This window comes from Periplaneta americana, chromosome 8 (assembly GCF_040183065.1).
Source record: "Periplaneta americana isolate PAMFEO1 chromosome 8, P.americana_PAMFEO1_priV1, whole genome shotgun sequence".
In the NCBI taxonomy this organism is placed as follows: domain Eukaryota; kingdom Metazoa; phylum Arthropoda; class Insecta; order Blattodea; family Blattidae; genus Periplaneta; species Periplaneta americana.
Window position 1 is genome coordinate 67,230,509 of NC_091124.1, and position 25,724 is coordinate 67,256,232.

Sequence of the window (25,724 nt, forward strand, 5' to 3'; positions counted from 1 at the left end):
TTGAAGCACTGCAGTATTTATTACATCTGATTCAAACAAAGACGAACTCTATAGGAACTCAGAATGCTGGGCACTCCAAGTAAACTGTATGGGGATGTCTCGTTTAAAAGTGTAACTAATATCACAGTCCTCTCACAGTGGATGAAAACATAAAACTGTATTGTCAAGGAATAAGTAAATATATCAAAAACACTGATTTAGAGAATTAAGATAACATAGAATTTATTTTCATTTTTAAAATGATGTTAAAATTATATTTATGAAAAGGGATGCAATAAAAATAGAATAAAAAATATTACATTTTTTTTTCTTAATTCATGTTCATCCAAGAGTGCAGACTTTTGATGGAGACATAGAAATGTTATCTCTCATTTCGTCCTTGACTTAGAGAGCTAAATCATATCCATCCACAATTAAAACATACACTTTTAAACAGAGACATCATTATTCTATTGTGAAACCTGAGATGCATGTATGTGTGTCTATTGCAAAGGATGAAGGAAGGTCGTAACTCTATGTAATGTCATATAGCAACCTCCCTTCATCATAAGTGGTGTGAGGCCATGGAACCAAGATTTGGTAGATCATTCCACAGTTAACATGAAGTGTTACAATTACACATATCCACTAATGTGTCATCGGTATTTTGGAAATGCTATTATAGTTTCAATTTTGTTTACACTATTAACTTCCTTATATTTCTCTATCACTTCTCCTCCAAGACACCTCCAATTGGTTGTAACTGCATCCAAACAGCTACATATTCCACATATCAATGTTAATTCTTCACGCAGAGATATCAGTTTCTTAAATTCTGGATACAAAATTTACACAAAACTCTTTAAAACAAAAATTATATACATTCTAAAAAAACAAATTAATGGGAAAGCAAAATGGATTCCATACAGAAAGATCATGTGCAGATAAGTACTTACACTAAAAAACACTAACAAACAGAGAAAATGTAATATCGAGAGACATCTAGAGTGCTATTCATAGACATTTCGCTAGCCCACATTACGAGTGTGCTAAACTAGCCCTGGCTATTGACTGGTCACTTGTATAGGATTCATATCACATCACTAAAACGTTAGTTCGCTGATCATTCACCGGAAGCTCGCGTTAAGAATGTCTATGAATACGGCCCCTAGTATTTATCAATTTTAAAAAGACATTTGACATAGTTAATAGATAAAAATTACTAGAAATTTTTAAAGATGGCAATGCTCCAAACCAGTTAACAGATGTAATTTACAAAATTACATTCCGGTGCATGTAGGAAACAGAGTGGAAGTTGATAAATCATGGTCTTTGCCAAGCTTACAGTCTATCTCCGTTGATGTTTATTACATACACATGACGAAAATGTGGAAATCCTCAAGACATGGAAACTTGAGCATCAACAGAAATTTAAAGACAGACAACTATACTTAAGTTTGCATATGATGTGGTATTGTCTGATTCTGAAGACGGACTTCAAAATTTGCCTTTTCAATTAGGATTTATTTCTGATGAATATGGGATGAAAATGTCACTTGATAAAACTAAAGTAATGGGGGTAATCTTCGTAATAATACATTTACAATAAACCATTTGAGTTATGAATTGGAAAAGGATATATTACCACACTGAACAGTTTAAATTATGCAACAAATGCAATTAGTAACATTTTCAACCCTTGCTTGTTCAAAAACATACTAGAATCTACACAATGGCAAAAACAATTCTCACATATGCTTGTGAAACGAGGACCATACATAAATGTGACGAACACAAAATCACAGCTAATGAAATAGAGTTTCTAAGAAGAACTGCAGGCTACACAAAATTAGACAAGCACAAAAATACTGACATTATGGAAGAACTAAAAATCAATCCAATTTTAGAAAACAAATAGAGATCTCATGTCCTTAGAATGACTTCTAGAAGAACACCTTGCCAAATGCTAAGTTTATCATCCACGAGGAAAAAGATCTTTGGGCAGTCTGCTAAAACAGTGGAATTAGACCATAACAGGGCCATCATCATCGTCATCACCATTAACAGCATCAGCAGCAGGAGTGTGTCCTGTTCTGGCTTGTGAACTAGTTGAAATACAGATGAGTCAGAAATATACCTACACGTTTGATCACTTTATATGATTATGGCTATGGGAAATGAGACATTTCCATTGGAAAGGCAATTCAGATAATTAAAGAACACACTACAATACCAACCAGAGTCACAGTATTGCCTCAAATTGCTTGCCGTTAACATCCAAGCATAATTGGCAACACTTTGGAAAGTCACTCATTGCTTTATAAAACATGTCCACTGAAATAACACGAATTTCTTCAATTGCTGTTTTCAGTATGTCGGTGTCCAAGTATAAACCTTCTTCTTCAAATAAACCTACAATGAACAGACACAGGCTGTGAGATCAGGGGAGTGGGCTGGCCATTCTGTCGGTCCTCTCCTCTCCAACCACCTATTTCACAATTCATGTTTCAAAATATCCCTAACTGCAGTAATATGACGGGGTGTACCGTTCTGTTAAAATAAGCAATGTTCGTGTTCATCACTTTGCATCAAAAGTTCATGAAAGATTTCACAATACCAAACAGCATTAAAATTCTCCTCCAAGATCCACATTCCTAGCAATCCTTCTCATCCATTTTGGCAATTCATTTTCAATGTGTTTCTTCAATAACTCGAGAATTTTCTATACTGTTCTCCAACCAGGAGATTAACCATGAAAGGAATGTGCTTACTATTGCATCATCTATTGGAGCGAAGTAGATAGATAATATTACCGTTATAACGTCAGTTTAAAAACCATGCACTCTCCTGCATATGTTATTTCCTGTATGGAGGGATTAAAAGACCAGGAGATTAACAGTGATCTAATTTTGTGACTAGGATAGTATAAGTATGTGTGTATCAGTGTTATTGTTTGTGCTGTGAGAGTTAGCAAATAGAGATACGTGCACCCACGTGTGTGACCTTATGACATCTTATGAGATCAACATTCATTCACAGCATTACCCCACTGCGTCTCATTCCCCTGAGACTTTCTCGTGGTTGGAGTACAGTAGCATAGTATCATAAAGCAATGAGTGACTTTCCAAAGCATTGCCAATTATACTTGAATGTAAACGGCAAGCAGTTTGAGGCAATAAAGTGATCCTAGTTAGTATTGTTGTGTAATGTTCTGTAATTCGAAGAACTGCTTTTCCAATGATAATGTCTCATTACCTCTAGTCATAACATTGTCATCAAATGAAGCAATAAAATGTGTAGCAGTATTTCCGACTCACACTGTAGATTCTTTCCATTTTCTCCTCAGACATCCAATATCCCTCCTTCCTGCTGATTTATATTTAAAAGTTTGTAGCAGGATGCGAGATTCTGTCAATAATACATGGGCATTAGGTCTAAGCTATAAAATGAAAAGAAAATGCTTGGCGCACTGATAACCAAATGGAACTTTTGGTGGGGGGGCAGGGAGAAATATAATGGAACAGGTTTCCTCAGGACATTTCCATTTCCCCTATCATCATTCTACCTATTAATCACCAACTCATTATCACCACCCCATTAATCCTCGTTCCTTCTGGTAAAAAGTGACATTATCCTTGCAATTAAGTGTCCAATAAGCTCTCACCAAATGAGCTCCAACATCCTAATAAAATCATTAGACTGATTCAGAAGTCATTAGAAACAATTTCTTTTAAATGTTTAATTAAATTTATAAAGGGTTTATTAATATTATTTGAATTAGCTACTATCACAATAATACTTTTATCTTTTGTTATAACAAAAAAAAGCTTGAATTATTGTGTGATGATGACAAAAGTTATTCATATGCTTTTGCATCTGAAGTACAAAGGAACTGCCGAAGAAACTTGTAAAATTGAAGGTAAAGGAATAATAATAACTAAAGTACGGCACCAATTTGAATTTGAATCCAGTGTTACAAAAAAGATGACATGAATCTGACAATTCTTGTCATCGCAGTCATCTGATATCCTGCAAATAAAACTTAGGAGAACCATTGTAGATAACATCTAGTCTTTCGTAATCAAATGTTTTCCATCATTTGCGATAATTTCAATTCATCAGTAATGGCCTCAACAAGATCCATATAAACTGACAAATGTAACAGATCAGCCATTACTTACTTCAAAATTCTCCATATGATCGATGTGGGAAGGAAACAAGTCACATATAATAAAAAATGTATCTCTTGGGTGCCAGAGAGAATAAGACAGAGAGTACCCTGAAACCATTAAGTGCAACCTATACTTCGAAAAAACTAAATTGAACACAAGACTACATTGAGTTTAGTGGAATTTTGAAGGATACTTAACTTATTCTGGATTATCTGCTGTTGATGCTGAACTATACTGTATTTTGAAGAAACAGATCGTATACCATATATGACGTTCGTAATTGCTATCCATCTTTAGTCAACCAAAAGTGAGTTCTTTACCAACACTCCAGCCCATCAAATCTCATTTGACACAAGCAAAGATTAAGTAAATGGTAAGGACTGAGATTTTACTGCATCCGGCTTATATCCCAGACAATACACCTAACAATTACAATTTATTCTGATCAGTGATCATGTTCTGCTGGATGACACTTCAGTAATTTTGGTGAGATCCATACTGCATTCATTATATGAGATTATCGCCTCTTGAGTCCAAACAATGAAATCACAATAAAAGTTAAATTATTGAATGAAATATGGCGGACTATCATCGAAAATTCTGGACTTTATTTCGAAGAATGATATAGGTTTGTCATTTAATTTGCTGTTAAATAAATGTCATGTTCATGTTTAACAACTTTTGAATCAAACAACATAATTAGCAAAAAATCAGATTGATTTCCTTGTTTCAAAAATTTCTGTGGAGAGGTTACCTGACAATGAATAATTTGTGGTATGATGATGGAGCAATATTGATATAACAAAGCTGTTCACAGTGAGAAAATAACCTACTCCATGGCCATTGCACCATTTCCAGGAATCAAACCCATCAAAACTATCAACCATATTATGATCAAACTACATCACTGAGGAACCAAAATTTTTTATCACTGCTATATCTCTCTCACTGTTGTCTACAGATTACATGAAACAAGGAGGTGCCCTTAGAGGATTCGTATATCACTTAGTTTTCTCATTTATATCAAAGATATTAACAGCCCTCAACAATTCAATTTTGTGAACATTCACTCCATTTAACTGTCTCTAAGAATTAATATAACTGTTCTATGTTCACTGCTAGAGTTCACTATAATATAAAAGAAATCTAAGTAGAAAGCATATGGAACAAGAAAGGACTGTAGTAACTTAGGAGTGAGTCAATTAAGATGCTCGTTAAAATAATAATAACATAATAATGTTTCTAATTTTAAAGCAATGAACCTACAGTAGAATCCCTATTATCCGTGGTAATGAAGGGGGTAGGCTGAATGGTTAATAGGAAAAAATCGGATAATCTGTACCTTAAAAGATTTTCATAAATAATGGTTACACTTTCGTAGTTTCCTCTATGGTCTTGTATTGAACATGCTAGGTAGTGGATCAGAAGTTCACTGATATAAGTCTTTGTAAACAATGGGATTTTAGAGGACAAGGAAATTTCTTGTAATGGTTATCTGTGGAAAGATAGGAATAGTGAAGGTCTCGCAGTGTAGATTTACATACTTTATATATCAATGGCTCAGAACCAGACTGTTCCAAGTCCATTTTACTATTTTTTTTTTTCAGGAGAGTTATTTTAAGCTCCTGACATTCAGAGCTTCATGAAACAACTTGGAATAGTTTCATAGCAACCTTATGGAGAGGAATATTTACAATTTTGTTCGATTCATATATGCAGACAAGAACTGGAACACAATGAAACACAGATTTATTTCTTATAAAAAGTTGGACTTTGAACAATCTGATTCTCAGCCATCGATATGTCATCCTTAATTTTTTTTTATTAAATTGCATAAAGTTGTGACTCCAATCTCGTATTCTGAGATGAGTCACAGTTTCTCGTTCCCCAAACCTCTCTATTTGCACTTTTGTATACTTTGCACAACACAATTTCTTTTGATACTCGTGGAAGACATGGTCTACTCGAACAGTAGACCATACTGTGTAAGGATAGTCTTGTAATAACCCTCTCTAGAAAAAATAACTTGCTAATATAATGTACAGTAGCATACTCCATATATATGTGTGTGTGTATATATATGTATATGTATATATATATATATATATATGTAGGAAAAAAAAAGCGAGAGAAAGACAGATGGATAATCCACCAATCAGTTAATAGGGTGACGGATAATCAGGGCTCTACTGTATATGAATTTCATATTATGCAAATATACAATCTTATTTTTAACATTACTGAAATGAAGAATTGTAAAAAATGAATGTACTGTCCCCACAAGCTAATTGAAATACGAGGTGTGACCCATTTACTCCGCTTGTAACACATTTCCAATGCAATACTGTTTCAATCCTGTACCTATCACACTTACATTTGAACATTAAAAACTATACAGTTACAATTATTCACAATTGTGGCAAAATACCCGCAGAAAAGGGGCAAGAGTTCAACTCAAATCCAATGCAATTTATGCAAAGCTTTGGGTATTGTCACGAAGTCTGAGTGGTGTAGAGAACTGTGTGAAGACTAATATGCTAGTCGTTTACCAGTGATTGTAACCCCTGAAGGAAATGTTAACAAAATCCATGAACTCGTAAAGCAAAACCGACAATTGCATATCAGGCAAACTGTACAAGAAATTATCTTACCATATAATACATAGTATTTTGATCAATGAATTAGTCATTAAAAATTATCAGTGAGATACTAACTATAACTCAAAACAGATCTTGAGCTGTAATTCCTCAGCAACTACTAACAATGCACAAGGCAAACAAATGTAATTTCACGGATAGTTTGCAATGGATAAAACCTGGTTACATTATGATGATCCAGAGACTAAACTTGAAAGTGTGCAATGAAAGCATCAAGAATCTCTGCCTCTCCACAAATTCAAGACAATCATTTGCAGACAAAGTTATGGCCTCAGTTTCCTATGATGAAGAAACGATCATTGTCGATTATTTACAAAAGGAGATATACTCACATCAAACATAAAACATGAGAGAAAATTACGTGAATAGTTGACCAAGTTAGGTCTCTTTCATCAAGATAAAGTTCTCAGTAACACTCCCTACTCACCAGATTTAGTCCGATTGTTTCCGAAACTCGAAGAAAATATCTGTGGAAAGACATTTTCTAATAAATGAAGAAGTAAGGAAGCTGTGAAGGCTATAGAGATGTTGAGGAGCCAATAGAACAAATTTATCAGTTTAGAATGAGACCATTTGAAAAATAAGTAATCAACTTTTGATTCTTGGGGATAAATAGGTCAGGGGAGAAGCAAATGAATCACCTAAACATAGAATTAGTCATGTACAAAATGTTCCTTCTGCTAGCAACACACGAACATTTCTTTCATTTTATGATATGTGTATATACACACGAGTAAAATGTAATTGTAACAATTCAAAATACCAACACAACATTTGAAAGTGAAGTTACAAATCATGGTCCATGGCCACATGAGGTTTGCTGTGGTTTGTAAAAATTAATATAAAATATATATCTTTATGCATTATCTGATGTTTACACTCTCAGGAAAACCACTTAAGAGGTCTTCCTTTGCCTATTGAAAAATTAAAATGTACCAGAATTATCAGCACTTTCAATTTAAAATATTCAAATCGTTTTTCAAATATGACACTTCATACATTTATATGCATTTATGTTGTAAATACCAGTACAATAACACAATAAAGTGAAATCTCTATTGTTAAATACTAACTCATATCAAACGTATAGTGTATACGAAGCTATGAAATCACTACATCTAACAGTTTACATAACTATAATTAAACTTACTTCGCGACACAGTTTTCATTTCATTTCAGTGTGTCACACAAAATGAAATAATAGTGTCATCAGTCTTTGAAGAAAACATTAAACAACAAATTACGAATCTTTTAATTTATATACATATTGCACCTGAAACTTTCAACTAATTATTAACCGTGTTATTTTATGTCGTAGTTATTCATTTCAAATAATTACTCGAAAGTTCCTTGTAAAAAACGGTGGATGGCAAATTACATTTTCTTTAAGATAAATTTTTATTGCACCAGAACTCTTTTAAACTAATTAATAACTTGTCGCATGTTACACTTTATTCTAATTCTGGGGATATTATTATTATTATTATTATTATTATTATTATTATTACTTTTCTTGTTGCTGCTATTATCACAATTATTGTAATAATAAAACAAGTGGCAAAACACAAATGTCTTAATTAATATATATAGGCCTATACTGATAATGCTTATAATAATGGGTCCTGCGCAGTGGCATCATACCCAGATCTTGCATTATGGAATGTGCTGGTTTGATACCTCATGGGGAAGAAATTTTCTCATGAAATCTCGGCCAGTGCATGATACTGGCGTCCACCCAGCACTGTGATGAATTTGGGGAGCTACATTAGCGAAATCTGATTAAGAAAACCATCTGTAACAGCTGAGGTAATTATCATGCTAACCACACAATACCTCCGTTCTGGTTAAATGATCGTTCACCTCTGCTGAGGCATGTGGGCATGAGGCTGGTTGCCTTAGCCTTCAAAGGCTGTCATGCTACGGATATAGTAATGGACCAGATTTTATTGACGTGTCATCTTATATTTGGCATCTTCCAGACAATGCTAACTTCTTTATAAATCCTCGTCATAATACTCTAATTGCAAAAATATACACAACAAATTTTCGATTATCTCAGCCCAAATGAGCTGGTTTGTGAACTTTCTATGCGTGATTCTTCAGATTTTTTTTATCATTGTTCACATTCAATACCTACTCATTAATTTATACAGGAATGAAGCACCTAATATACAATAATTTATAGTAAATAATTAATGGGCCCAAATTTAAAATCATCAACACATTCACAACTGAAGGGTACTCAGGTAAAAACTCACGACTTTGAGAACATAACAAGGAAAAGTAAATGATAAATTGAAACAAAACGAAATGGACGACTGTTTCACAAAAACAGAGTGAAATGTTTTAACGAGATATGTAATGTATTTCTTATTACATATGTTATCTTTTAAAATATTAATTTCTATGAAGTTACGTGTTTCTCATTTATCCATACATTTTTGGACCTTATTCATCCAGACAGTACGAGGAATTTGCTGCAACAGTTAATTTTTGTAACATTTGCCAGTTTGGACTGAAAGGTCTCTTTTTCTTCAGTTTTTATACAAATACTGAATACACACAGAACAACAAATGCTTTCAAAACAACTTCATGTGTCTGCAAGTATAATAGGTTCGAATTACACAGCCCACAATTAGTTTGGCATGCTAATAATGACTATGAAAATGCATGCAGTACGCAGAACAATACTCAAAGGCAATGCATAGTGCTTAAACTAGTGACATTCATTTTAGAAAATACTACTACGGACACAAAATGTAAGGTTGATTCAGATGAAACGAACTCTACTGTTGTATACCTTGTACTGGAATGAACAAGTAATATTTTGTTAATTTTTTTTAGCATATATTCATTTAATACTGACTTATAGGCATTCTTTTTTATTTTAAAAACATTTCGGCTGAGTCACGATTATACTACCAGTAATAATTTAAATAGTTTCTTTTAAGATGCAAAGATTTTTCAGAGACAATGTGATAATACGATAATAACATAACGGTATACCTAATTCATTCATAATTTTCTGCCCAAGGGCAGGTTTTTCACTGCAAATGTAGGATTCTCCAATCTTTCCTAGTTTCTGCCTTTCTCTTCGCATACAATCTATATAATGTTATAATGTGTCGAAAAAATGTAGATAGTTTGAAAATAGTACATTATGCAACGAGCCTATAATGGTAGTAATTAAGACGCAAGTATGTTTATGAAACGAGCGCAAGCGAGTAATTAAGACGCAAGTATGTTTACGAAACGAGCGCAAGCGAGTTTCATAATTTTCATACGAGCGTCTTAATTACCATTATAGGCAAGTTTCATACGACTTTTTATGCTCGACCATATTTCTAACTTGAAATTATTCATAAGTATTCATGTTATTCTTATCTGACTAAGGAGCGGAACTGACCTTGTGCAATACCTCGTAAATTGTGAGATGTGCGCAGACGCAAAAGTATTGATTTTTTCAGAGAGTCAACATTGACCTTGATATAATCTAGAGAGTGAAATAAACATTAATCTTGATATAACCTTGAAATTGAATTAGACACTGAAAAATGAGATGACAAATTGAATTTATTTGAATATTATTTACAATTAACGCTAATTATTATAGTAACAGAACTGACTTTATTTCAAATATAGGTGATTTATTGTGCAATTGGTGAAATGAATTTGCGGGAATGTGCTTTGTGAAAGGCTGGAAGATGATGGTGAATTGATGTTCATTTGTGTGTTGTTTTTTTCGACTGAGTTTAATATTGTATTTGAGATTTAAATTTTATTTTGGATCGATTCTTCAACATAACCTTCTGCGACAGTATTGGATTTCCAGCCTCTGTGACGTTTTGCTAGTTGTCTTCCGATTGCATATCCGAGAATAATCGATACTTGCGCTTTCATATTGCTACAATGGTATTTTCTGATTGGTGGAACACCTGAATTTTAATGAATAGGTGTACTTTAACGAGGTCCATTAAAGGGCTGCTATCAGGTGTATAATTACTACATTACGGCATGGTCGAGCATAAAATCTATTATAAATCTGACAAATCTGAAGAAAAAACTGAATCTCAGTTCCTTTGGCTGGAATCTAACAATTAACCAATTAATTCTTTGACTCTCAAAGTTTACTGATAGTAACAAAATGTGAATTAAATTAATAATTTTGAATTGTAGTAAATATTTCTGTAATTTGTAGATGTTTAAAAATGTACAATAAAAATGCTAAGTAAATTATTATATTAATACAACTTCCACTTCCTAACGATAAAATAGTGTGTTTTGTGAAAATATAGTTACAATAACACTGTTAAAACACTTCTACACAATTACATAATATAAAATTCTCAAATCCTGAATAATATAATATTGTTTTGTTGATCTCATCAATAATTCATTGCGTGTAAAGCTCCTGTCATATATGATTATAGATGACAAAATTTTAGTTGAAAACATTCAAAATAACTTTCACAGCAATAATAATTTTATAGGAAAAGTGTGTCGGTCTCCATTTCTTAATACATTAGCATAGAAGCACTTCGGTTTGAAGAGCTAATGGTCAAATAGAGACTTCACTCCATTGGTTACCTATTAAACCTTGAACATTTTTAACTATGTCTAGAACTACCATTGTAATGCGACGTTTCAAGGTAATGTAATCCCCCAGTCTATAAAAAATGGAACTATTATATACTTCATGGCATATGACAATAATTATGTTAAAGACAACATAAATAATTACATCCATAAAACTGTAGGTTAATTCCTACCACAACTGTTTTCTCATTCTCTTCTGATTATCAATCATAAAACATACATTTTTCTTGTATGTGCATACAACTGTGCTACTTCACATCATCAATTTTGATAAATTTGTATATGTTACGATAATCACTAGTGTTAGAGAACATATGTAAGATATGCTTTCTTGAATTTATTTTTGTTTCTTTTTACAATAGAAAAACAATTTTCTTATGGCGTTTATACAATTAACTTCTGTTACTAAGCCAATGATGCATCTTCATTCCATTGTCGTCTCTCTTGTGGTGCAAAAGATAAAGACTATTAACTACAACTGACCCTGCCCAGAATTAAAATTATTAACACAGTGATGCTCATACATATATTGTAATACAAACGTTTAAATAACTTACAATTTTAAATTGTATAAATTCATTTACATCGAATAATTTCGATGTCTGGTAGAGTACCCGGGTAGCTCAGTTGGTAGATCATTGGTACATTTAACCAAAGGTCCCGGGTTTGATACCCAGCCCCAGAATAATTTTTCCCTCGAAATTATTCAAATCAACTTTACCTGAAAGCTTGATTTGCATAATACACATCACTGTTGTTAACAGAAAACCACAATTTAAGTCACACAGAGTTAGTTGTGCACTCAATGTTGGTTGACGGTTGTCAGCCCACTTTGAGATCTGTGGATATAGAGGGAAAAATTGGATCGGTGTCTGGTAGAGTACCCGGGTAGCTCAGTTGGTAGAGCATTGGTACGTTTAACCAAAGGTCCCAGGTTCGATACCCGGCCCCAGAACAATTTTTCCCTCGAAATTATTCAAATCAACTTTACAGGGAGTTACTGTATACCTGAAAGCTCGATTTGCTTCATTTACATCATCTACCTATTTTGATCTCATTAAAAGTTTCAAATGTATACAACCTCTTCATCTTCTTTCACCCCAGTCTGAGGTACTGTCAAGTGGGGTAACTGTTCAGGACCCTTACATGTGCTTCAAAACATTATTTACAACAAAAATATGCAAACAGCCAATAGAAATGTTGATAAAAAAAAACAACCCATGTATCTCTGTGCTTTATACATGCAGACGAATCTCTGATGAAATTCAGTTTTTGGTATCCTCATTCAAGGTCCCCACAAATTAGTGATCAGATTCAGAATGTCTCTTAGTCAGTATATGTAAACAATTTTTCTATCTTGCATATTCATATCTGCTTAATCTACTTTGATTGTTTGCTTGCCTTTGAATGCCTATATAGGTATCTCTGAGATTTGGGTACTTTATAAACATAACTCACTATTATATGAGTTTTAGGCTTTCACAGTGAGTATGGTTAGAATCAGGCTTTTGGGTAAGCCACCGTGTCCTGGAACTTGACATTTCCAATGTTTCGGAATTACATACAGATTCCATAATCAGATTAAGACCAGAGAGGTCCCCTACTCTGTCATCCGGGCTAGTCTGGTGTAACAAGTCCAACAAAGTAGGCAATCTCTAGGTCTTATCCTCATGGAACCTGTATGTACGAGGCACGTCCATAAAGTAATTTTCTCACTCATCCCACCAACTAGCAAACCATATGTTGCAGAAAGCAACTGCGTGTACGTGATAGAGTAATGTTCTGGCATAGCGCATGCGCTAGCGGAAATTCCCGAGTGCTCTCAGTAGCTTCATTGCATTGGTTGAAGATGGGCATCCCTATTTCAGCTCCCGCCGTGTATGAAGTGCAGTCAGTGATAAAGTTTTTGAATGCATAGGGCATAGCGCCGATTGAAATTGATCGTCAGCTGTGCCAGGTCTATGGGCAAGCAGACATGCTGCCGTAGACAATTTTCAGGACACCAAAATGTGCATGACGAGGAGCGCAGTGGGAGGCCAACCATCATCACAGACGATCTTGTGGAGCAACACACCATCTGCTTGCTCATGACATTAGGCCCATAGACCTGGCACAGCTGACGATCAATTTCAATCGGCACTATGCCCTGTGCATTCAAAAACTTCATCACTGAACGCACTTCATACATGGCGGGAGCTGGCATAGGGATGTCCAATTTCAAGCAATGCAATGAAGCTACTGAAGTTCCGCTAGCACCTGCGCCATGCCAGGACATTACTCTATCACATACATGCAGTCACTTCACGCAACATATGGTTTGCTAGGTGTGGGACGAGTGGGAAAGTTACTTTATGGACGCGTTTTGTAGTTCCAAAACATTTGAAATTTCAAGTTCAAAGACAAGGTGGATTACCCAATTCGAATAACTCATTATTTTTCGAAAACTATCTCCTTGTTAGTTACCTTCTTCTAATTTCACCCACCTTCCCACAAAACACTGATACCATCTCTACAGATATGAAAAATCATCAACATACTGTACTTTTAAAACAACTTAATGCATATAACTCTAAAGTACTGAAAAGTTCACAACTTACAGTACGGCAGCATATCCTGTATTGTCTCTTGCACCACGAAATACAAGACAGTGGAATAAGACATGTTAATAATGCGATTCTTTCAAATTTTCACGGAAATACAGACATGTAAGTGAATTTACTCTCATCAGTGCTATATAAACAATTTTGAGAAAAGTCAAGGACTCATATCTCTCACGTTCTCCACGTAAATTTAACTTGTAACATCACTCAGCACACTTATATTAGTACAGAATATCTAGTAAGACACCAATTAGTACGGAATATCTGGTGAAACAACCACCCGTCATGCATGTCATTTCCAAAGAGTAGTTTTGTCCAAGCAAATAAAGTCTCATAAATATAAAAAGTGGTGTATCTGCGGTGAATTAACACCATATTCAGAAAGCAACCAGCTATCTGTTAAGATCAACTATCATCTATGTATCAGCATTTCATTTTATATTCATTACAAAGTAAATGTTTTCTAACCTATAAATTATCGTCCCAATTCATTAAAGTATATAATGCAAGTAAAATACTTATTAATTATGGCTAAGTGTAATTTAGAACTACTAATTAACTCATATTCTGAATAACGTGGATAAATGAAAACTGAAATGCGATATATATATAATTCTTAACTTATTAGTCAAGTTCTTAAGATGAAGACACTACGTAGTTCCTAGCCAGGCTGGTTTCATTCTGCTAATTTTCGCCTTAATTATATTAAGTAGTAGACATCCAAATTCATTTTTTTTCTATTTTTTATTATTAATTAAGAATGATGAAGAGAAGTGATCAAAATGAATAAAAATGCACACTCAATAATGGAGCATTCAGCAAAAAAATATCTAACCACAGTTAAGTCAAGACAGAGGTAGCAGTTCCCATTGATATTATCACTTGCTAATTAACACAAATCCACGCCACCACCGTCACTGTTATCTGTGTGTAAATATATATATGCCTCATAGTCACACATAGTGGTAATTTGGTAAAGATTCTCATGAATTCTAGTCAAATTTGGATATACCAAATTCTTTCAAAACAGGTTATATAAACATTAATAAAAAGTGACATCTATTAGAGACATTCGCACATGTTTAAAAAAAAATTCCTAACAGTAATCCATCCTGTAGGAGTAATTGGTCTCATTTTATTCGTTTCATTAAAGGATGCGCAGCTTTGATACTGCATAGAGGTGTTCAAATTGTGTTTAAAGTATGGATGTTTGCTTTCTGTCAGTATAATGTCCTGTTTTGTTTAAATCTAACATCACAATAACTCTACCACCAGAGGGCAATGGCGTTACCAACCTACTATAAGATTTTAAAATGTATAAATATAAGCTTTGGGTAAAAACCCAAAAATATATGAAAATCCTCAACAGTTAATTAATTGCAGGGCAGATATCATATACTGAACTGTAATTACCCTATTTACTTGAGTAACAACACTCACTTTTATCCATAATTTTTAAATTAAAAATCCAGGGTGCGTGTTATATGTGAAGAAAAAAATGTTATAGGAAAAAATCATAACTACCTGACATCCCAAATAACAATCACAGCTGGTTTCGACATCAGACATTCAAGTAATATTGAAAAAGACTGATTGTACAACTTTGAGAGCATCGATATATCAAACACGAGCAGTAATAATGTAAAGGGCATAACATACGAAATTTAAAAAAAAAAAAAAAAAAATGTAATACAGTATAACCTAAGAGTGAATAGATGAGAAGTGCATCCAACATTACAATTGTATATTATCACAAGTAGCAATTGAAAACGTAATACACACATTATGCAGGAATTTTTTTTTCTCTACATATTACTGTCAAAAACTGGAGTGCTGTCGAGTTCTGTTCCCGTTTCTTATGTTTTTTTTTTTTTTTTTGCCATTTTTCATTCACTATCATTTATGAAATTATTAACAAAAATTAGAAAAGTATACAGCCATTGTCATGAATCCATATTTTCATTAATTGTATTCCACAGACCTTACATTAGCACTGTAGCTTTAAGTTTCATATAATTTTTTGGCTAGATGAGGTGAGGCATGAAAATATAGCAATTGCAATAAATGTAATAAAAATAAGACATCACAATTGCAACCCTTTGAAACGAGTATCATAACTGCGAATTGATGCTATAAATGCATAAGACTGTGACTATTTTTGACCAATAAAACGGCATGAAAGGACGTGTTTCAACCAATCATGGCTGTTTATCGCTACAATTTTATCATTTCCCTAGCATTTGTTTGTTTTTATCACTTCCTTAACATTTGCTTGGTTTTATCACTTCCCTAGCATTTGTTTCTTTGTTTGCTAACATTTTAAAATGCAAATTCTTTACAGTACAATAAAACATGCTTTGCAACCACTATTTGTTTCCTGCATAGACAGTCAATTGAAAATGGCGGCTCTGTTCAAACATTTTTGTGAAGTTAACATTAGTGAAACAAAATTTTAGTAAGTCAATTAATACTTATTTTATTGTATTAGAGTACTTTATTTTTTCTAATCTTTATATACTTTCTTCTAATCGTGTAATAGTCAATTAAATCCCACTCGAGTTTTGATATTCTCCAGATAAATCAAAAACTGTAGTGAGATTACTGTTGATAAATTGTATTTTCAGATAAATACAAACAATTTTGAAGAATGAGCAATCAAGGGGTCTATCGAAAATGTGAAACAAAAATTAGTTACTTTTTAACTACCACAACTTAATAATTATTCATAAGCATGATGGGAAAAAACATTAAACACATTTCAGTCATCTTACGATCTGTCATCAGACTTGTTTAAGTTCTCTGCTCTTCATTTCAATGGACGCAAACCAACTTCTGTCCCAGCCTTCAAGACTGTATTAGACTCGCACATGCAATATTGCTGACTACCGACCACTGTAACTAAACCAGTAGTCCCAAAATTAAATAAGTGAAGCAGAGCAATATATATAATTTCGTTTCCCAGAACCATTTGAGTCTTAAATTCGTTACATTTCCTTATCAAGTGCTTAAATTAGTTACCCTTTAGTTATTTTCGTTACCAGTAGACACACTGGTACTCTTTTTTTTTAATTTCAATTTGAATGAAGTTTTCAGAATTTTCAGGACACTTCGTTTTTGTGAAGTCTGGCATACCATGAACTGTGCATGCGCAATATTGATCTTTGTTTTCATCTGCATAAAGGAATATAAATTTTATGTGACAGTACCATTTTAATATGCGAGACATGTGTAATATATGCAATATTGATCTTTGTTTTCATCTGCATAAAGGAATATAAATTTTATGTGACAGTACCATTTTAATATGCGAGACATGTGTAATATATGACTTTAGTGAGGAAAAAAGGTGCCCTGGAAAAACATATTAAAACTGCATCTCACATTAAAATAAGTTTTTATGCCCTTTTTTTATTTTTATTTGGCAACATAATTAAAACTATAGTTGTATAACTAAACATTGCACCATTGATCAGGTATGTCCATATTTAACTTTTATTTACCCCTCTCAAATACATAAATTAGCAAAACAGATTTTATCTAATAAATGCTATTTCTTCAAATAATTAATGCTATAAAATGCTATTTTAAAAAACATTTTTGCTAAGAATACAAAAACTTAACGTTATAATTCCACACCTCTACTAATAACTGTTATGAGGCAAGAAGTTGGCCATTTATGCAGTGTTTTCATGACTTAGGATATCGAAGTAGCAATTACATTCTCTCAGCAATGAGTTATCTAGCATTAGTGGGAATGGTGATAGTAAAACGGTTATCTGGTGAGATGAGTCCGAAGATTCATAATGTGACTGCCTGACATTTACCTCATATAGTCCAGGCCAGTTTACTTAATACCCTAAGGGTGAATCCTAACCATTTTCCCCCTATTACTATATAGGCTAGTGGATTATAGTGATTTTCTAGCTCTCAGGTTGAATTTTCTTTTACCAACTTCATTTCGAATTTCGGGTACTGACAAATACTACAACTGGCAGTTATTTTCTAACTGTTATGTTGGCAGTAATAACTTCGGTTTGCAGTAAAGTAAACTGATGAAAATGCAAGTACCTAGGCTTGTGAATTAATAATTAATTAGTAATACTAATATTAATATTAATATCAATAGACACAATTCAGTTCTGTTGCATTGTGATTCCAATTCAACTCTATATTCAGGTAAGTGTAATTAAATAAGTAGTAGCTTATAGACCTACTTTGTATGAAACATGCACGTAAATATATTTGACATTTTAATTAAATTCTTTCGTGTTTAAATTTTTATTAAAATGTCCAAGAAAGGAAAAAGCATGGTGCCGACTTCTCCAAGAAAAGAAGTGCTTGTAAATATTTTAAGTAAACTATACATTTTAAAATAGTACTCTGTTTTCGGAATCATTTCACGTGATGAAACACATTTTTAGGTTAGGTCTCGTGAATCGTAAACTGTTTACTTAAAGCAATGAATTTCACGTTGCCAGGCAAAATAAATTTTAATATTAGACCATACTAATCCTAATTATCAACGTAATATGCGAGAAGTCCAGGAGGAAAATATACTATTCCATAATTTATTGAACCACTTAGAAAACATCTCGCAATATAAAGATGAGATGTGGGGTAAATAAGTAAGACATTGTTATTGTTAACTAACATAATTATTATTATTTCAGTATGTAGCATTGTGATTTTTCCCTCTTTGGTGGTATCTGGTATTAGTTGGCAACACTGAAGTGACGGCCAAATTATACTTTTAGGAACTACAGTTACGTGATCCTCACTATAGTTGGGGAGAATCTCATAAAAAAACCCCAATCAGATAATCAGCCCAAATGGGATTTGAACCCATGCCTGAGCACAACCCTAATTGACGAAGTATTCTTGGACAGAATACGAATTTCTTTATAATTCTGTATCATTACAAGAAATCTGAATAAGAAGATATTGCTATTTCAGTATCACATACAGATACAAGTGAATATTCGTTGCTAGTCCTATTCCAAAGAGATGTTAAGGTAGAGATCAGCATTATCTACAATGCTAACTTGTTAGACTGCCTTTGTAGCAACTGAAAAGCCATCAAATCAAGCAGACATTTTGATAATAGAAACTATCATACCAATTCTGTACTTCAATTTTTATGTAAATTTCTATAAAACACAAACAATCCACGAAAGGATGATTTTCAACCTTTTTCAACACGAAAGGATGATTTTCAACCTTTTTTCAAAGTGACACATAATTATATGTGCTCTTCTCATGAGAAACGATAGAGAGAGCTGCTGATCTACATCAATATTTACATTAGTTTTTACCAAATTACTGTGTGTGTGACAATAGAGGCATTTTTATCTTTTGAATGCTTTCATATTTACATTATTTTGGATACCTCCGTCTATATAGCGGTGGAATTCACAGGTGCTGGTGATGAAGGATTGAAAAGGGACCGTAGATCAGCAATTCTTAAGTATTCTGTTCATGATTAATCGACTCGGTCTCCATTTCTGATTCAGGTTGTGCATGTTTCGTTTGTGTAAATGGCTCACTCAGAAATGATGTGTCTTGTTTTCCATTGGACTGCTGGTTGAGAAAATGCAGTCCTTCACCACTAGATCCTTGCAAGGACTGGTTCATGAGGGCTAACCTGGTATTTTCGTTACTTGACAGAGACAGGGCACCCATAAAACTAGCACATGATGAGTTTTCTTGGTTTACAGAGGAACGGAAGTCACTACTAACTGTATTATCTTGATTTCGAACTTGTGAAGGACCTAAAAGACCCTGCTCTTCCTTATGATTTTGGGTTGTATACACATCTTTTTCTTCAGATGTACCAGTATAAATATTTTTCTCCTCACTGTTGCTGAAACTTCGATTTGTATGATACATGTCAGAATGTGAAAGATCTTTACTTTTTCCATGAGCAGAAGATTGGGATTGGAAATTGCCAGTTTTCTCCTCACAAGTAGATTGTGAGGCACTTGGAAAACCTCGAGGAGATTGGAAGAAGTCAGAGTTCTGTCCTTGCTGTATTTCTTTATTCTTTGTGTGAAAACTTCCTTTCTCTTCTTCGTTTTGGAAATTCCTAATTGAAAGCTGACCTTCCTTCGTTTTCGAATGCTGGGAAGCATTTGCGGATGGCAGAAAATTACTTCTGTCTTCATTTCCGTGCGTCGATGCATGTGTGATAATACTCTGGAAAATGCGTGGCATATGAAACATATCCATATTCGGTGAATTATGTTTAGTTTTAATGGAATTTTGGTAGTTCATTTTGTCTTCATGGTGAAACGAACCCATGAAATTTCTATGATGGTACAGCTCAGAGATATCCTTGGCCTTACTTCCAGACTTATCTTCATGCATAGTCTGTGGTAAAGAATGATGTAGCACATTGCCTCGAGGAATGTGAAATATCTCAAGAGGATTTTGTTGATCTTTGCCCTTAGACAAACTTTCGGAGTTTTTCTTGCCTTCTTCTTCTTCACTAACAGGAGGGGGGCCCAGGAATACTTGTGGTGGAGGAGGATAGAACTCAGCACCCTGTTTGGAACCTCCTTGACCATTATTGCCACAAAGTATTTCATGGAAGCTCATGAGGTGACGCTTGAGATAGAGCTTGGTCTTGAACGGCTTGCTGCAGAGCGGACAAGCCACGGTTTGGGGGTTGTGGATCAGGCGAACGTGCTGACGGAGGTTCGACAGGTTACTGTACATGCGGTTGCAGATTGGGCAGGGGCGCGGGTCCAGCGAGTGCAGTTTGCGATGGTCCACTGTAACAAGTAACAAAGAATAACGCAATGCGTTTCCTCAACTGATGGATTTAGAGGTTTGGCACTAATTTTTCAAATTCATTAAGAGTGACTTTATGTCCTTTCTTTCATTTCCAAATTTAGAAGTGCACTACAATACAGCCAACATGTGTCTCAGGTCTGTAACACGTGAAATCATTCAGTTTTAATTTCACGTACTGAATTCACGTGAAATCAGAATACTGTCTTGCGAAAAACTGTAAGTGTGCACAACTACTTTGGAAACAATTCAAAATTCAATGACACTGATATATTTCAGTCCACCATGTTCACAAATTATGTCAAAGAGAAAAAACGCATATCAGAAATGTTTAATGCTGTACATATAGTATGCACTTACTTGCAGTTACAGTAAAATAATTATCAGCTGATATAAATTCAATGTATATGCTTTTATTTAAAAAATAATGTTTCTTGGCTGCATATAGTGCATATCATAATGTAAAAAGTGCCACAGCCTTTTGAAATCTGCATCCCTCTAACCCTACATTCTGCATGCCCACCCCTTCAGACCACCGTTCACAAACTGCACCCCACCAGGACCCTGCCTACCTGCCCTCTCTTTTTCAAACTTAACATGGATCATCTTACCTTGCCCTGAATCCAAATTTCCTGAAGGTTCTCCTAAAAAGCTTTGTCCTGAAGGCCCAGGTAGGATGTCCATTCCTCCACCTAGAACAGAATAATAAATCACTATTTCAAAAGTCACGTATCATTACAGTTTCTCTCAATATCATTTTGAAAATCAGCTTTGCAGGTCTTTCCACGCGAATTTTCGAATTTTATTGCAACATTTGTGGCTATTTACCCAATATAACACAAATAACCACAATTGTTTATAACTAGCTCCATTAACCTGTACTTCATTACCCCTAAAGAAAACTTTACAGTTCAAGTAAAGAGTAAGTCCATAAACATTTTACATTAATTAAATATACATATATTTTTTTTTTCTAATGGAAGGTACTTGACTATTTGCCATTCAGGCATATGGAGCTAGTTGTGTAGACCAATTTATCAACAAAGTCACTGCACAAGCTGTGCCACAGGAGGCTAGTCTACACTACAATTGCAACGAGATGAGACGGAGATTTGTTGGCATGCCACAGGGAAACCAAAGCTCCCGGGCAAAACTTCTATGTTACCTGGACCATGGGTTTGTCCAACACATTTCGTAGATTAGGAGTACACTGGTGATCGAATCCAGGTCCACAAAATTAGTCCAGTGCTCTAGCTCTAGCCATTGGACCACAATGGTGACATAAATACAGCACATTTTATATTTCGAAAATCTTCTTACCAAAGTTGATATTATAATTTAAAGCATTATCATTACAAATTATTAAAAATATATGAACAGAATGAACAGAATTTTACCAGAGTAGAGCTAATTCATAGTAAAAATATTTTTTTCTGCTCATTTCCTAATCATAATTAGTCGAAATACGTATATTTTACTAATAAAACTTGATCACAAGAAAATATTGACCAAATCCAAATGAAACTTTCATTAAAAATTATTTGAGAACTTTCCAGTTCACACTTCGAGCTGCAATGCTACATAGATCTGAATCTAGTATAATGTTCAATATAATACAACTCAAAGTTTTCAGTTGTTCTATGTGGAAAAAAAAATCTAAATACAATACTACCTACATTTTCAAAAACTTCTACACTTAATTAAAGCTATTTTCAAGTTTAAGTTTCATTCTTCAGCAACATTCTCTTCTCATCACTGCCAGTCTTCATCATTATAATCTTTTTTCTTCTTCATCTTCTTTCATTCCTCCTCCTATCGCCTTATCTTCTGAACTGGAACTGAATTCCTTTTCACACCAGTAATCCTCTCAAAAAATATCCTTACTGTCAGAATGTTATTATAAACATTGTACTGTTTAAAGTCTACACATCCTATACAATACACTCCTTTCATGATTGAAAAGGGCTAGGCTGCAATTATAATATGAGTACGGTTTTTAAATGGCTGTTTTTATGCAAAAACATCAGACTAGATTCGGACCAATATACTAAAAACAAAGTCTACAAAAGCGATGGGAAAGTTAATTTTAATAAAGAATGGCATATTCATATTTACTCAAGTAATTCTCCGCACCCATAGTTTTAGATCATATTTTTCAGAATTCCATTTTCCTAACATAATCCTCCTCATTCATTCATAGTGTTCTGCCCAAGGGCAGGTCTTTCACTGTATCCATTTCCCCTTCTTAGATAAAAAATGGACATCCCTTTTTCTTTCAAAAGCACCTTTCGTGAAGATTCTAAATATCGCAAAAACATGCGTGGAAAACACAATGTCATTATCTATCCTTTCTATAGTGAGACTCGAGATTCTCCTGACAACATGGTGATGAGCTGAATTTGTCTGAGGAAAGTAGTGGAATGTAGAACACTTTTAAGTTTATATGCTTTATGTAAGTAAGAAATTAATTTTGATACTAATAGCGTATGCAAGTTTAAGACCACGATCCGAGGTTAATCAAGGTAGGCTATCACCATTAGAACTGACACACAAAGGTAAGCCTACAAAGAAAAGCCACAAAACTTCCCATAATTACGCAATTGTATAAAATTATGTATTTGTAGCTTAATATTAAACATTAATTTTATTAGTACGAAGGGCGTCAGAATGTAATGCCTCCTATTTTTTCTCTTTTAATTTACAAGAAAATTAAATGAAATGAAATTTACATAGCATAACAGCCACAACATTCACGATTAATTTGTCACTTTTCCCCCAGCTTTTGTCCACCTTGAAACAAGAGCATGTATTCCAGTGCGGTAAAACTTACGGTCCTTCTTCTTCAGCCACTGGCGCACAGAATTTTTCAGGGTCTCCTCATCTTCAAAGAGTCTTGCATTGTGCAAAAGAAGATGCTTTTGATGGGTGAACTCGCCGAAGACGCATTTTAAGTTTCTTGAACGTTTCGACAAACTGGACAGAATTTATTGTGCAGATCGCACAGTTCTGAATCTTTTCTTCTTCGACAACGTTGTGTGATGTCATTTCACCGTCTACCCCTTGGACTCAGGTTCAAAAAATGAATCCAAGTCTCATCTCCATTTTCGCCAAGAACTCCTTCCACTCCACCTGAAGAGTTGCAACAGGTCGGAGGCTATTGTTTTCCTTGCCTCTTTATTCGGGTCAGTCAACAAATTTGGTACCCAGTGTGTACAAACTTTAGAGTAGCCCAGTTTATCAATAATGGCCTCACACAATGCCTCTACCAATGAAGAACATACAACACAATTCATCTGCTATTACTTGGCGGTCATCATGAATGATGTCGACTTGCTGGATGTTGTGTGGAGTCACTGCAGTCACCAGCCGGTCGCTTCACTTTTCATCAGCCAACAGTGTTTCCCCTTCAGTATCTGTACTTGTAGAGCAACGAACCCATCATCTAACAGTGCTGACATTCACTGTTGCATCTCCATAAGCCTTCTTTAGCCTTTCATGAATGTAAATGGGTATTTCATCTTCTGCATTCAGGAATTCTATCACAGCATGCTGTCTTATACATATGTCGATGTCTGCCATTTTCTGAACTGATGCACTGCTACAATCTCTTCACTTAGGAAGCTGTTATTGCAGTGGACTGAAGAAGAAGGTTGGAGGAATTGAGCAAAATTCAAATTTTTCACATTATCAACTTATTTAAGGAGAAAAAAATAGGAGGCATTACTTTCTGACTAACTCTCATATATAAATAGCATTAATTGGATTAGTACATGAATTGTTTTATGTTATTTATAACCAGTTCATTCCCAATCTTCTGTAGTCATTGTGTCCTCCCTCTTCCCCCGATTTTTCGCATCCGAATTTTGAGCAAATAGAGACAGAGAAGTAAATACCCAGTCTACCATAAATACTGTCACGAAGTAATTAATTGAAAACTCGAATATGGTTTGAAATATTTTAATGCTATTTTAGCATGTTGTACTTACATGTTTTTGACGCATATAGCACTGATCAGTTTTCAAAATGACAGCCTTTTGCACTCATATGGGCTCAAAGTCTTTTTCGCCATTCTTCTATTGCAGCACACATAGCCTCCATTGAAAAATCCGCCACTGCTACCAACAACGAACACTTCAAACTTACAATTGTGGGCTGTCTCTTCTTACAAACAATGCTCTCAAGCACTGACCACACAAAAATGCAACTGGGAGGCACCAGAATAACTCATCCAGCACCAAACCATAACTAGGAGGGATAATGGTCCCTCTGAACTTCTGGAATTTTTGCACGGGCTTCCTTAGAGGAAGAGCATACACCCTATCATTCTGGCGAGTCAATCTCTTTTCAATGGTGAAAATTTTCTCTTCAGTAAAGAGAATTCTTCGATGTCCATTATGAGCATAACGCTGCAGGAGGTGTCTGCATTTTAGCAGTCTATGCTTCTTCAACCGTGTGTTGAGGTAATGTCCGGTACTTCAGCGATAAGCAGTAAGTCCAAGATCCTCACTAAGCAGCTTGGACATATATCTTTTCAATATGAGTAGCTATGGCACCATGACTGACTGCTTCCAGACAGGATTTCGGCATATTCGTGCCGCCACTGCCTTCTGTGTCACTGCGATCCGTACATTTCGAGGTCGACTCTCCCTACGGCGATTCTTAACAAACCCAGTTTCAATGCACCTTTGGATGGTCAGGTGAACAAACATTCGACTAATCTTTAGTCTTTTTGGGCCGTATTCATAGACATTCTTAGCCCAGGCTTCCAGTGGATGATCAGCAAACTAACGCTTTTCGTATTCATAAACCAGTGTTAGCGATATGATATGAATCCTGTACAAATAACCAGTCGATAGCCGCGGCTAGTTTAGCATGCTCGTAGTGCAGGCTAGCGAAATGTTTATGAATAGCACCCTTTATCTTTTAAAGA

At 34.5% G+C, this 25,724-nt stretch overlaps 1 protein-coding gene across 6 annotated transcripts in view; it reads right to left on the bottom strand.

Moving 5' to 3' along the window:
• Positions 1-25,724, bottom strand: part of LOC138704784 (protein abrupt-like) — a 303,539-nt gene that overhangs the window by 249,902 nt on the left and 27,913 nt on the right. For 4 of the 6 annotated variants that reach the window (XM_069833028.1, XM_069833029.1, XM_069833031.1 and 1 more), the window contains exon 6: positions 21,406-21,486. In XM_069833028.1, coding sequence (XP_069689129.1) covers positions 21,406-21,486 — 81 coding nt within the window. Of the gene's footprint in view, positions 1-15,858; positions 20,776-21,405; positions 21,487-25,724 lie in introns of those variants that run through there. The other 2 variants (XM_069833026.1, XM_069833025.1) reach the window with 1 other exon arrangement.